Source organism: Stigmatopora argus, chromosome 1, assembly GCF_051989625.1.
Source record: "Stigmatopora argus isolate UIUO_Sarg chromosome 1, RoL_Sarg_1.0, whole genome shotgun sequence".
Taxonomy (NCBI): domain Eukaryota; kingdom Metazoa; phylum Chordata; class Actinopteri; order Syngnathiformes; family Syngnathidae; genus Stigmatopora; species Stigmatopora argus.
The window spans coordinates 9,075,934-9,090,722 of record NC_135387.1 but is presented as its reverse complement, the minus strand read 5'-3'; the positions used below and the strand labels follow the sequence as shown (position 1 = coordinate 9,090,722).

Genomic DNA, 14,789 nt, shown 5'->3' with positions numbered 1-14,789 from the left:
AGGTATGAGTGTGAACACGAATGATTGTCCGTCTCCCCGTGCCCTCCAATTGGCTGGCCACTGATTCAGGGTGCCCCCCCCCCCTTCTGGCCTGAATCAGCTGGGATAGGCTCCAGCACCCTCCGCGACCCTTGTGAGGATAAAGCGGTTACGAAAATTAATGGATGAATGAATGAATGAAAAAGCAATAGTCGGACTCGTGTAATCCGTGTCAAAGTGAGTGGGAGGAGCGTTGACAGGCAAGAAGGCGGGCGCATGCGCACTCCTGTCCACTCGTCCTTCAAGACTGGCGCACGAGTAGATGGGATGAACTTGTGCTGCCTGCCAGCTGTCAGAAACTTTAGATCTACTTTGAAAAATCTATTTGGCAGTAGATGGAGAAAGAGTCCAAGTTGAGGAGCTAAGAAGAGCAGCGACAAATCAGGGAGCGGAATAGGAGACGCTGCGATTAGTTGTTTGTTGTTCAAGAAGCGTAAACATCAACAAATGGGCTTCAAGTGTCGGGACGTCGTCAGCACGCGATGGGAGCCACGGAAGGTGGCTCGGGACGCGGCTCAAAATGGACCAACTTGGGATGACAGCCACATTTTGTGAACTTTTTGGAAGGGTTGGAAGTACCACTGGGCTATGCATCAACTCGCTTGTTGTTCCTCTCTCGCCGGCACTACGGATTTTAACCTGAATCCGAGTCACCATGTCCAAAGTCATCCAGAAGAAGAACCACTGGATCACTAAAGTGAACGAGTGCGTCATTGTGCGAGACGGGTGCAGCGATCTGAAAGTAGAGGTTCGAGGTGGGGCCGAAAATGGACAGTTTGCCTATATTGGACACGTTGAGGAGGATGCTCTCCTTTACCAGGGCAGCAAAGTCAACGAGGGGGAGCTCATCCTGGAGGTCGATGGCTTCCCCGTGTCCGGATTACCCCTTTATGACATTTTAACTGTGATGACAAGCAGCCAAGGTCCTGTCACTTTGAGGACTGTGCGTCAAGGTAAGAGTGCAACAAGTCAGCAAGAAGCGTGCGAAAAGTGAAAGCAAGGTGAATTATTTGATTCACAATTTCCAAAGGTATTTATGGCCCCAATACGATGGGTGGAAATAATGACCTAAAACTTTCAACTTCACTGCGAGCAAAGGAACATTGGCATTTGGGTTTCTCAAATAGGGATTTGGGGGAGAAATCGGAATTCCACTGTACATTTGAAGTCACACAAGTTGGACAAGCCACCTTATGCCGCCTGATTTTTGGTTTGATTCCCGCTCGGTGTGATTGTAAGAGTGAGTGGTCGTCTGTTTCTCTGTGTGCCCTACGACTGACTGGCGACCAGTCTAGGGCAGGTGTGGGCAAACGATTTCACAAAGGGCCGCAGTGGGTGCGGGTTTTCATTCCAACCCATAAAGAGGACACTTTTTTACCAATCTGCTGTCCTACAAGTGCAATCAGTGAATTGCAGTCAGGTGCTTCTTGTTTTCTGCAGAAATCTCATTGGTCAAAGTGTCTGTGCTGGATCGGTTGGAACAAAAACCTGCACCCACAGTGGCCCTCGAGGACCGGTTTGCCCATCCCTGGTCTAGGATGTAGTCTGCCTTCCGTCCGAAGTCAGCTGGGACAGACTCCAGAAAACCCCCCACAACCCTTACGAGGATGCGCGGTATGGAAGATGAATGAATGAATGGACAAGTTGGACATATAAAGACACAGACATCGCCTCTCACTTGTCAAACACATGCGGGGTCATGCATAAGGCCAAAAGGGGACAGCATCTTGATGGCCTTAGTGTTCCTCCCAAAACGCAATAGACATATGAGTCAACCAAACACACTACTTGTAACAATAGTGTTATATTTGTCTTCATACGGCAACACAGGATGTTGCTGTTCTTTGTTCTGTCAATTACTGTTGATGGGAAGTGAAGGCTGTATTGTTTGTGAGAGCCAGGCTGCTCCTCTGGGCAGACTCTTATTTGCGTGCTGGATGACCCATCGCCCACGGTCTGCTGCGTCCACATCTGTCTAAGAGACGACAATGCACATGCTAACTGCTCATTTCCCCATCTCTTGCCATTTGTGTCTTTTTTGTTACAACTCGAGAAAATAAGAATGTTGCGTGATGCCTCAGTGGTTCGGGGAGTTTCAAAATGAGGCATTTGTCCGTGTGTCGCCATCCAGTCCCACACAAGACCTTCATTCAACATGTCAGTGCTACATCTGATAAAGCTTGCGGTCACTTAGAGGAAATCATTAACAAGGTTGCATAAGAGTTTCGGGTTAGTTTCGACTGTAATCTATGTCCATTATTGAATAGTTCATCTAAGAGGCGAGAAGAGATGGATTTCAACAATTTTGCTGTCCTATTAAATGATTCCTGACATTGCAAACTTGGAGCATACCCTGATCCCTCCTTGCTGCTTTGTCATTAGCATCCTGCACAAATCAGCAGTTCGTTCCAGTCTCTAATTAGAGACGCAAAGTCTTCATCAACTCTTCTCTCCTTTGCAGTCTCACAACTTTTCATTTGTGCACAGGACCCTTTGTGTTCCAAGATCTCTGATTAGACCTGATGAGGGGTTGTTTGAGCTATCCGTCGCTTTTTCACTGTACAAGACTGTGGCTCGTGTTACTTGAGCTTCCTTGCCAATGTGAGACAATAATGTTGGTGTGCTTGAGGTGCAGGTGTGTGCTCCTACAGAGGAATGCAGGAAGAGAATCACATGAATGAAGTCTTGGAGCATTCTATGGGATGGGCTGTAATAAGTACACCCTCAACTCTGGTTTCAACTCTGGACTTTACTTATCACTCTGTAAACAACACTTGACGTTAGGAAGTAATCAATGGGATGTCAAACATTTATTGTCGTGGTAGAAGGACAACATTTTTCTCTCTTTCGGAGTTTGCCATTTGTTCCCATTGTGTATCGTGTGTGTTGTTTACACATGTTCAGGGGAATATTGGATAGGTTTATGATTTTTTTTTGTACTTTCAGAAATGTTTGGACTTTGACCTGCTTGCTTAATAGCCTTTTTTTAAATCATCATCTGAAGAGTTCAAAGTTTCATTTTATATTTTTCGTTTGGACCAGATTACAATGGTGTTGCCCTTTTAAAATGAATGTTCCAACATTGTAATTTTCTGCCAAGTGTGAAGCATATTGTCTAAATTTAGTACACTGAAAGGTAATGAGACAGAAAGACACAAAATACAGCTGCTACCACTCATTTTTATCCACACGAAACTCATGAAAGATTTGAACCCAACATACAGTTACAATATGACTAAATAATTGTTTTTATAGCAACGTCTTTATTGTAACAATCTTGCTTCAAAGACTTAAGCATTATTTACGCTAATTACTTGCTACTCAGGCTGTTCATCAAACGTAACCAAATGCTTTTAGCAGCGCAGTGTCAATTTAAAACATTATAATGTGTTTTGATGTTTTATATGGAGGCTGTAATCCTCTTTCGTTTAATACATGTAATGTGACATGTACTCAGGTCTTTTGATTCAGTGTGTGAGATAATGATTAAATTACATTTCACTAAAATAACAATGAAATATAGGTATTTGTCCTACAATCTGAGCTACCAAAAGAGAAGCAAACTAAACAGTTTTGAAGATACAGCAATATATGCCCAGTGTTTGAAAACTGCGGGCTCAGAGACGACAGTAGGAAAAAAAAGCTATCTTGAAATGGGACATTTTATGTCACAATATAAATAGGCCTCAATGTAATGAGTTTTTAATAATTTGGTGAATTTTTTTTATAACAATGACAACCTCACCATGTTTAAAAAAATAAATAAATAAATAAATAAATAAATAAATAAATAAATATATATATATATATATATATATATATATATATATATATATATATATATATATATATATATATATATATATATATATTAGTGTTGCTGCGCAGACATACGGTGAGTAGACACTGATGTTCCTTTATATTCTGGGTCTAGGAAGTAGCTCACTTTTTAAATACAAATCATTAATCGAGCTCAACTGTATATAACTGTCTGAATCATTTGTACTCACAAGTCTTATTGACGCTTGACATTCCTCGTAGTGTGTAAACGCTACACCTCATCTTCTAAGGAATCTCTTCCTGTAACATTTTTTTTCTTAAAACAATTTGACAATTTCTTTTCTTTTTTATCTGTCCAGAAATGCACCTTTGTATTATCTACTTTGTTCCATAAAAACACTTTTTGTTGTTGTTAAAAATAGCACTTGCACATGAACAGTAATGCACCCATGTAGTCATTCATACAATTTATTGTTAGTTCTTGAGTATAAATCATTGTTCTCTTTCTTTTTTTTATTAACAGAAATATGCACCATTATTGAACGAGTTTATTTTCAATTTAATGCATTTGTCATCTGTTCTTCAAGTTTTAAAGCAATTATTCTTTTATTTATATTTTATTTTTTCATTGATTTGTTGTTTGTTTTATAAATGGCTTTGATGAATGTGTGGCTTGAGCACCATCGACTGGGGCATAATAATACAGTAATGCTCCAATAAAACAAGTTCCAAGTATAGTTAGAAAAATAGTCAGCCACGAAAAACACACATTTTTGTCTCAAACGCTTAAAGTAAAAAAGCTTAACGTGACTTAGCTTCTCAAAACAGAAATCACTCATCAACCAAATTTATGCAGGGAGTGCAGAATTATTAGGCATATGAATATTTTGACGAGATCATCCTCGTAATGCTCATTGTCTTACTCCAAGCTGAATAGGCTGGAAAGCCCACTACCAATTAAGCATATCAGGTTATGTGCTTCTCTGTAATGAGAAGGGGTGTGGTCTAATGCCATAAACACCCTGTACCAGGTGTGCATAATTATTAGGCAACTTCCTTTCACTTTGAAAAATGGGTCAGAAGAGGGACTTCACAGGCTCTGAAAAGATAAAAATAGTGATATATCTTGCAGAGGGATGTTGCACTCTTAAAATTGCAAAGCTTCTGAAGCGTGTTCATCGAACAATTAAACGTTTTATTCAAAAAAGTGAACAGGGTCGCAAGAAGCGTGTGGAAAAACCAAGGTGCATAATAGCTGCCTTTCAACTGAGAAAAGTCAAGCGTGCAGCTGCCAAGATATATGTATATATATATATATATGTATACACATATATATATGTATACACATATATATGTATACATATATATGTATATATATACATATATACATATATGTATATATACACATATATATGTACATATATTGCTACTATATGTACATACATATAGATATGTATACATATCTATATGTATACATAGATACATATATCTATGTATATGTATATATATATTCATATATATACATATATATTTATATGTATATGTATATATATGTATATATACACATATATACACGTATATATACATATATACATACATATGTATATATATATATATATATATATATATATATATATATATATATATATATATATATATATATTTGCATATGCAAATTACTGTTCCAATATTCAGAAAAGTATCCAAGTTACGAAATGTCTTTGGAATGTGGGAGGAAACCGGAGTACCCGGAGAAAACCCACGCAGGCCCGGGGAGAACATGCAAACTCCACACAGGTGGACTGACCTGGATTCGAGAGTTGTGAGGCTCCCCTGTAATTTACTCTATAAGGGATTTTTGTTTTTTCTCTGGCAGTCACTCACATGATTTGTTTGATAACTTTGGCACACTTAAATCTTAATCTTAATCTTAAATTAAAATAAGTGATCGGACAGATTTGTGAGTTAATTTACTTCAACTCAAAAGGGATGAGACTCAATAAACAAACAAATGGGAAGAACCATCCAGTCAAGATATATCCCTTTCTTTCATGTTGAATGTAGTGAGCCATACACACGCAAACACACACGCTTCTAAAGTCACACCACCATTATAGCACACACAGCATAAGAGTGTTTAGCAAAGATAAATGGATGTTTAAGCTGCGCTCCTCCTAGTTTCACACATCTGGAAAAGATTACGTACCATTACGCGTTTCTTTTACATGAATCAGTTCTATTTCGAGTCTATTTTTTAGGGTTGTGTGGTATATGTTGGCACTAATTACACCTTCCTTTAGATGCAAATATAGTGTAACTTTTAAGTCTTTCAGCAGAACCTCTGACATTGAGATGGATTTTAGAGCTTGGTGCATGCCTGTGCGTATTCTTATTACTGCAGTTATTTTTCATTCAATTGATAGCAACTGGATAATTGTGGTTCCTGAGAAGATATTTCCCAGAATTTTCAAGTTCAGGTAGTTTAGGGGAAGCCTAGCCTTTTAGAAATATTTTTCCCAAAGGTATTTAAGTATGCTACTGGTAAAATTAATTTGCATCAACACATGAATATGTTTCTCTATAAGTGTAGATCAGTAGAAAGGTTAGCAGACGATATGTAGAGGATTTCTGAGTTGATCTCTCTCCCATCCGCTGTTTCAATCTCTAGAGGTTCAGGTTGTTCATAAGCCCTTGAGAGGCTGACCTGATCCGGTCCCGCTTTACGAGTGTATTAAATGCTTTATATACTGTCATTTGACATCCTTGTGTTAACGCTGTCACTCTGTAATCTGGAAAGAATGCTTCTTGTATCAGGGCAAAGCATGAAGTCATGTAACAGAGCACAACCTTTTAGTGAAACAACTAAATACAGAATCCATAAAATATGAATAAAATAGCTTCAAAGACTGCGATCGGCTGGCCACCGATTCACGGGGTCCCCCGGCTCTAGCCCGGAGACAGCTGGGATAGGCTCCAGCACCCTCCGTGACCCTAATGAGGATAAAACGGTTCCGAAAATGGCACGAGAACTTCAAGATAACTGCTTATTCATGTTTAAAATTACTTTATGTAAAGGAGCTACTTGCTCAAAACTGATGGGGTAATGGCAAGACGCTAATGTCATTCATTTATTGTCAACGCTGCTTATTCTTGTCCAGGTCGCAGGGTACTGGAGCCTATTCCAGGTGACTTCAAGTGAAATGCAGTGTACACCCAAACTGGTTTCTAGTCAATCTTAGGGGACACGTAGAGACAACAATCCGCAATCACTATTTCTATGCCACCGAGTGGGAAACGAAGCCACGCAGCCCGCAACGAATTGAGGCAAAAAACAGCAACAACAAAAAAAAACCACTGCACTATCAGGTAGTGGACACTTAACTACCTAACTTCCACACCTTCAAGTCACTGATCCTTACATCCATGGCAGTGAATAAGACACAATTCTGTCAAGTATCATCATTACTAAAGGATGAGTCATATCTACTAATGTGAAAAATTGATCGAAAAAGCTTGGTGGTTCAAAACCACACAAGGATATATTGCATTACTTTGGATATAATTAACCCCAAAAAAGAACAGAATCCATTAATACAGTCGGAGCCCACAGGAAAAACTCCGACAACAAACAGTAAAAGAAAAAGTACTAATCTGAAAGGGAATCTGGAGGCTTGTCACCCAGATATTTATACAAACGTAAGTTGTAACAAGTCATGGTAAGATATAAACACAAGCGTACGGTATGCCCATATAAAACAGCTGTTACGATTAAATGTTTTGACATGTAAACACCCGATCAGAAAAGATCACGTCATGTGAAAACAGTTCACCTATGATCATCAATCACAAGGATTTTAATCAAAATTATTAAGGGTCTGCATATAAATCAGGCTATTGAAGGATGTTTTGAAGACGAATGAGGAGATTTCACGTGCATATTCAAGGGGGATTGATGTGTGTCATATAAACAGCTGTGTGCAGCTGGAATTCGTTTGCATAATACCCATAAGACCTTTGCGCGTTGCCGCACCCTGGCAACTACAGAAGCTCCTATTTGTTGCTACACTTTCTTCCGTGTTTAACGCAACCACCATAACAACCGATGATTACTAGACCTTTTTGTTTCCCTCTCACATTTTCAACATGGAAGCGCCCATTCCTGGAAACATTTGTCATAAGCATGGGTCGGCCAGGCCAATATTGTGTATTTCCTTAGGCCTGTACGACCACGCACAGACACAAGCACAACCCCCCACCCAGACACCCTCCACACAAACACATATCCACAAATCTACCATAATCTGACACATGCCTGTCCTTATAAGATCAGTGGCTGTGTCTTCAAGCTGTACTGCAGTAAATGTAGACTATCAACGGGTCTAAAATATATGGTCAGTGTTATAGAATGTTATGAAATAATGTGTGGCCTCTTCTCTCAAACCATGACAGTTGATCAAATTTTAAAAAACTAAAAGAACAAAAAGTCTTTTTTATTTTTAGGCTGCCTAGTTTCATTTTAGAGCAGAACCTCTTTGAAAGAGAAAGCCATAAACAATTCCCATTTTCAAATGTTATTCCTTGAAAGCCATAATCACAATTCAAAAGTCAAAACACGTGCAATTTTTTTTAGTCATTTTACCACTTTTAAAGTACAAAAAGTATCTGAATTATTTTGACAACCTTGTTACGCTGTTGCTATCAATGAATATCAATAAGTTCAATGGGTATCAATGAGAGAATGAATGCTGAAGACTAATGAAAAAAAATCAATGCCACAGTGACGTTCCTATTGGTGCGTTCGGGACTCTTTTCTCTCACCAACGGTTTTCATATTTTAGCTCAGAGCCCTATCCACCCATCAAAAGAGCCACATGTGGCTCCCGAGCCATAGGTTCCCTACCCGTTCTAGAGCCTCAATTCGGTTATATGTTGCTGCTTAGGGGGTATTAGCAGTAAACCATCACTGCAAATTCTTAAATCAGAACATCATCATGTAGCAGAAAATCAAAAGGAAAGAGGAGTGTATTTTTAAAGCTGTCAAATGATAAAAGTGTTTGATCAGAAGGTGCTTTTCCGCAAAGCTTCAGTAGCATGTCGTATATTATCTTCTGATATCTTTACAAAATCTTCTAGGTTACCTGCCGTGCCAATATTCCCTACAGATAAGTCTTGTTTGCATCATGCCATAAGATTCCGCTGAGGAAATTAGAGAATTTAGAGCCAACCTTTTATTGGGGTTGACTGTCCAACATTTTTACAATAAGAAAGCCTTTAAAAGACTATTCTTTCCCCCACGACACTTTTAACCTGAATATTTTGTATATAGAAGCATTCGTAGATCGACGTAGCACTGTACTAGTAATGTACTTTGTATGCTTTGACCTGTCGTTGGGAAAGATGTGGTTGTGATATGTTGCAGAAGTCGAGACTGTCATGTAGGAACTGATGTGTTGCATTTATAGGGAATGAGATGAGCCATTTTGATTGGCCTTAATTAAAGCAGTTGTGACCATGTCCCGAAACTTTTGACTGCAGTGTAGTTTCCACTTGCTGACACTGCATTCGGATTTACATAAACAGTTAGTACATGCATTTATTGTGAGAATATCAGGTCCAGCTCATTGTTTGTGCCCCTGGAGATGACTAGGCGAGAGGGAGATTTTGCGTTGATATCAAAGTAGCCGATGACATTTAAGTGGAGCAGCAAGATAGAATTGATGGCATCCTCCGCAACCACTGCTTTCTATCTTCAATAATGTGTCATGGAATAACATGGGGACATAATTTCTATTTGGTTCACATAGTTTTATCATTCAATAATACATTACCACACAGGGAGACAACATTCCCTACCCCTAAACGCAGCCTCCTCCACCCTTTTCCCCTTTAAAGTGACTAAACATTTCAACCTCTATATTTCTGATGTGACTGCCTTTTTTCTCTCCCCCATCTTTCGGCCTGCTCAAATAATAACAGAGAGCGCAGAGAGCGTTCAGCATGGGTTTCTCTGGTTATATTTAGAAATGAACAGATGCAGCGCGCTGGAGCGGAACGTGCCGCCTCTGCTTTTCTTGCATGCGTGCATGAGTGCATGCGTGAGTGAGTGCCCGTGTTTTTCTGACCATTTCGTCATACCAGTTTCCCATTATGCCCTGCCAATTCTGACTCAGCAGCCCAGCGGTGAGGAAATGGTTCGAAAGTGAGTGTTCTAGATTGATAAATAGTTCTTAAACTTGATTAAAGTGTAAACCTGCCTCCAAAAGTATGATACCCAACAAATACCATCACAGGTCTTAATCGAAATCAAAACATGTTTTTATACCTACAGGTATATTCAGTACATTTTCTGTTTTTGTCACATTAGGTACAGTTTACACACTAACATTAAATTGGTGTGTGAGAGGGGATCATGTTTTCATTATAATGTCTTGTACATGCACCTTTAATCAAATACTATGCTGAAATAAAAAAAATGCTACATTTTTTTATTATACTAATAATTTTAATACAACTCAAAAATATGTATCAGTCAATATCGATAATCAGCACATCTTTTTTCTTTCAAATTTGAAATGTCAAACTTCTGTCAATAAGTAAATAAATTACTTTACTTGTTATTCAATTATGAAAGCAACTATGTTACCTTAATTTCAAAGAAAACGTGTAGCCGACTTGATTCCCGCTGGTGACGGTATGAGTGTGAATGGTTGTCTGTCTCTCTGTGTGCCGTATGGTGGACTGGCGACCAATCTAGGGTGTAGTCTGCCTTTCTGCACCTTATTCTGGGTGTGACATCATCTTCTGTTTGGAGATTTTTTGGTGGATAGGGAGGAGGGATGGCGCAAGTGGTTAGTGCGTCGGCCTCACAGCTCTGGGGTCTTGGGTTCAAATCCAGGTCACGTCCACCTGTGTGGAGTTTGCATGTTCTCCCAGGGCCTGCATGGGTTTCCTCCGGGTACTCCGGATTCCTCTGAGATTCCAAAAACATGCATGGTAGCCTGATTGGACACTCTAAATTGCCCCTAGGTATGGGTGTGAGTGTGCATGGTTGTCCTTTGTCTTCTTGTGCCCTGCGATTGGCTGGCCACCGATTCAGGGTGTCCCCCGCCTCTGGCCCGGAGTCAGCTAGGACAGGCTCCAGCACCCCCCGCGACTCTAATGAGGATAGAGCTGTTCAGAAAATGAGATGAGATGAGGGAGAAGGGAGTTGGCCAATAATGAACTACCGGAAGTGATGAAGTAAAAATTTATCTATGCTGAAGATAAATAATATGGGTGGGATTATTCGCAGAACTCACTCTGTTAACTGCATTTTTCTATCATTTTTAATGAAGGATAAATAATCTTCTTTCTCTACTGTTGTTACTGCACTTTTGCTTAAGGCACATCATTTCTTTTTTTAAAGAAAATGTAATTATAGGTTGTTTCTTATTCACTTGTGGATATAGGGTAATAGTGCAAGATTATTGAGACAGATTTGTGGATATGAGTGTAAAATACAGGATTAAATAAACAGGGAAAACAGTCTTTTTCTGCCATTTAAGATTTTTCTGTACATGGTGTTGCAAACCCACTGATGTGGGATTTGGATTAAAACCATATGAAAGCAGATGTAGGTGTGGTTGTTTATAATTAGAGAAGGAGAGCGAAGCGGGCTTTCAACTCTCTATGATTGTTATTTTTTCCTCTCCACTCCCTGGTCACTGCCATCCCACGAATAGCAGAAGTAACACGGCATGCTTAAATGAGGAACAATCTTTATAATTTGCATCATTTTATCTGTAACAATGGAGGCAAGACCAGGATAATGAGTTGAATTATGAAAAGAAAACATCAGCTTTTTGTTGGAGGAACATTATTTCTGTAATATGGGTATAGAATAAGATCTCCAGAGCATCCACTCTTCCAAACATCTCAGTGTGAAGATTGGATTAGTTGTCAATTGTATCCCTGTGGATGTTCACCCCTTTCAGACAAATCAACACTTGCCTTAGTAACCGGAGACTGACAGGATGTCCTGAGACCTGCAGGAAGCTACTGAAACAATTGAATTTACTGTTCAAGTACACATCATTTCCACTTCCTTCTTCCAGTCACCCACCGGGAAATATAACATACAAAAAAACATAAATTGGTGTTTACCTTGAGTTTTAGTCCAGTTATTATTGTGCTGAAACATGGGAAGAAAACAATTTGCTCAAGTGACATTTTGAAGTTAATTTTGAATAGCCACTAGGGGGCAGAAGCCCATAATGAGTGCAGTAAAGTCCTCTCCTGTGATGGTTGGCTCATGGTTGCTGTGGTAACGTGTTCTGCAGGAAGCTGAATTTGAGTGGGGTTGCTGCGAGACACAGAGGGCAGTGTTGAGTTGGATGACGGCTACACTACACACGGCAAGCACAATGTCCTGGACCAGTGCTTAACTCATCCTTTACATGTTGTTTCTTGAATTTGCCGGATGATCACACATCATCGGTTTTTACATGCAGAATAGACCATTAGCATCCTATTAGTATGGAGCAGCATGATTCATAGGTTAGAGTGACTTACTATGATGGCAGATGTCGCGTGGTACTATATGCTATGTGTGTCAAGCAGACATGCTGTGTTACAAGTCTCATCGTATACAGTCAAATGTCTCAGAAGATCTTGTTGCAGAGATCCAGAGGTGAAAGTAGGAATCGCCATCTCATCGGATATTTGAACGAGTACACTCCATCCCTCTGTCCCAAAATGAGACAGGGATGAATAACTAGATTTAAGGTTATGTAATGCTGACCGGAGACATGGAGGATGGTATAATCCACTCTTATTTGGGTTAAACCCATCTCTCTCATTCACTCTTTGTGAAGGGACAGCGGCCTCACATCGCTCAAGTTGAGGAGCTACAAACTCTGTCACACAGTCTTTTAGCCGGCGGATACGTAAAGGTCCAAGTTACCAGGGAAAGAGCTCTGCTTTGGACTCTTCTGAGTTTCAATCTGCAATGATGGCAGTTCTTTCCTTGTTATCGTTGTTTATCCAAGCTCATAAATGATGCACATCATTGTGAATGTCCAACTATACATGGTGATTTGGATCATTTGCACATGCAATTAAGATGTTTAACCTCCTAGGACCTGGCGTCCACATGTGTGGACATCACATTTTTGGTTGTCACAAGACTACAATGTTAAATTTTGGACTACAAGGGCCTGGCGTCCACTTATGATGTGGACAACATTTTTCTCAGAAACTATACATCATGTAAAAAGATAATCCTTTGTTTTTATACTCATCAGGTCCAAATTAGCCTGAATATCATAGAGAAAATAAAATGCATGACTTGCAAGAGTCTGGGTCTTTGGAGTTAACATAGCAGTTTTGAAATGAAAAAAAATATTTTCTTATGCTAAACAAATATAAAAGGGACCTTTTATTTATATTTTTCTTGAAGATTTGGTAGTTAGGTTTATTTTTTAGTCTGATTGGCTGGCAACCAGTTTGGTTTTACCATATCTGCCCGTCGTTAGCTTGGTAAGATTTCAGCACCCCCACAACTTTTGTGAGGAGGATAAGTCCTTCAGAAAATGAATGTGTTATGTGTAGGTTTTTATTTGTTTAATTCATATTCATCCTTTCATACACAGTGAATCGAGTAAATAGTATTGGAGGGTCGTGGGTGGTGCTAGAGCCCATCCCAGCTGACTCCGGGCCAGAGGCAGGGGACACCCCGAATCGGTGACCAGTCGATCGCAGGGCACAAAGACACAGACAATCATTCACACTCACACCCATACCTAGGTTCAATTCAGAGCGTCCAATCAGCCTACCATGCATGTTTTTTTTATGGAATGTGGGAGGAAACCGGAGTGCCTGGAGGAAACCCACACATGCCCGGCAAGGACATGCAAACTCCACATAGGTGAATCGACCTGGATTTGAACCCAGGACCCCCACTGTGAGGCCGAAACGCTAACCATCCGCTCCACCCTAATGAGGATAAAGCGGTTCAGTAAATGAATGAATGAATGATGTGCCGAGTTTGTATTGCACAGCGTTAAATTGTTTTACAAACAGTTGTTTTTTATAACAGTCTGCAAAACAATTGCAATAAAATCAATCCCCTTCCTCTGCGACCATACATTGTGTTCATTTGGAACCTTCAACAAACTGCACTCTGAACTGCTTATATAGATGTGATCACATTATTTGGGGCAAGAGTCTTCATTTTTGAGCCATTGTGTTTAATAAATGAGGCCAGGTGTGTTTAATCTTGCTGATTGTGGAATGCATTTTCCATTTTAGTGTGAGAACTTGAGCAAAGTTTATTTGCAATTTGTGTTTTAAAAATGCAAAATGCATACGTATTTATGTGAAAGGAGTATTGTGACTTGTGAATTGAATTTTCATGTCAAACGTGGTTATGGTATTGACAAATGGGGTCTAGTTTGGTCATGTGTTTGGACATCTGCTCTTTTGATTTAGTGCAGGGGTCGGGAACCCCTATCCAGTCTGTTTTCCATGTCTCCCTCCTCTACCACACATGAATCAAATGATCAACTCATCAGCAAGCTGTCGAGAAGCTTCATACAGTCCCGATGATTTGATTCAGGTGTGTTGGTGGAGGGAGACATGGTAAACAGACTGGATAGGGGGCTCTCGAGGACTGGACTTGGCCACCCCTGCTCTAGCACAATTTACATTCTCATGTGTAGTCCTTTTTTCTCACTCTTCATCATTCATTTTTGGACCGTATGACTTATACTCAGGTAAAATATGGTCTGAAAATATGGTAATATAAGAATTGTAAAGTGCTGATTGCGTGTCCTCCAATGTTTTAGGTGACCCCTAGGTTGCCTGTGTCATTTATCATATTTCACAACCTAACCTTTGAATAGTCGTGTGTAGACTTTTTATGTCCACTGTATAAGATTAAGTCATAATTCAGTGGCTGTGAATGATCATTGCTAGCCCTCCCACTTCAAACG

The 14,789-nt window shown here is 39.8% G+C and overlaps 1 protein-coding gene across 9 annotated transcripts in view; it reads left to right on the top strand.

The window, feature by feature from the left end:
• The first annotated feature begins 290 nt into the window (after positions 1-290).
• Positions 291-14,789, top strand: part of LOC144065406 (membrane-associated guanylate kinase, WW and PDZ domain-containing protein 1-like) — an 88,568-nt gene continuing 74,069 nt past the window's right edge. For 6 of the 9 annotated variants that reach the window (XM_077588783.1, XM_077588700.1, XM_077588646.1 and 3 more), the window contains exon 1: positions 292-992. In XM_077588783.1, the coding sequence (XP_077444909.1) occupies positions 695-992 (298 nt within the window). In that variant the 5' untranslated portion in view covers positions 292-694. Of the gene's footprint in view, positions 993-14,789 lie in introns of all 9 variants that reach the window. The other 3 variants (XM_077588316.1, XM_077588493.1, XM_077589033.1) reach the window with 1 other exon arrangement.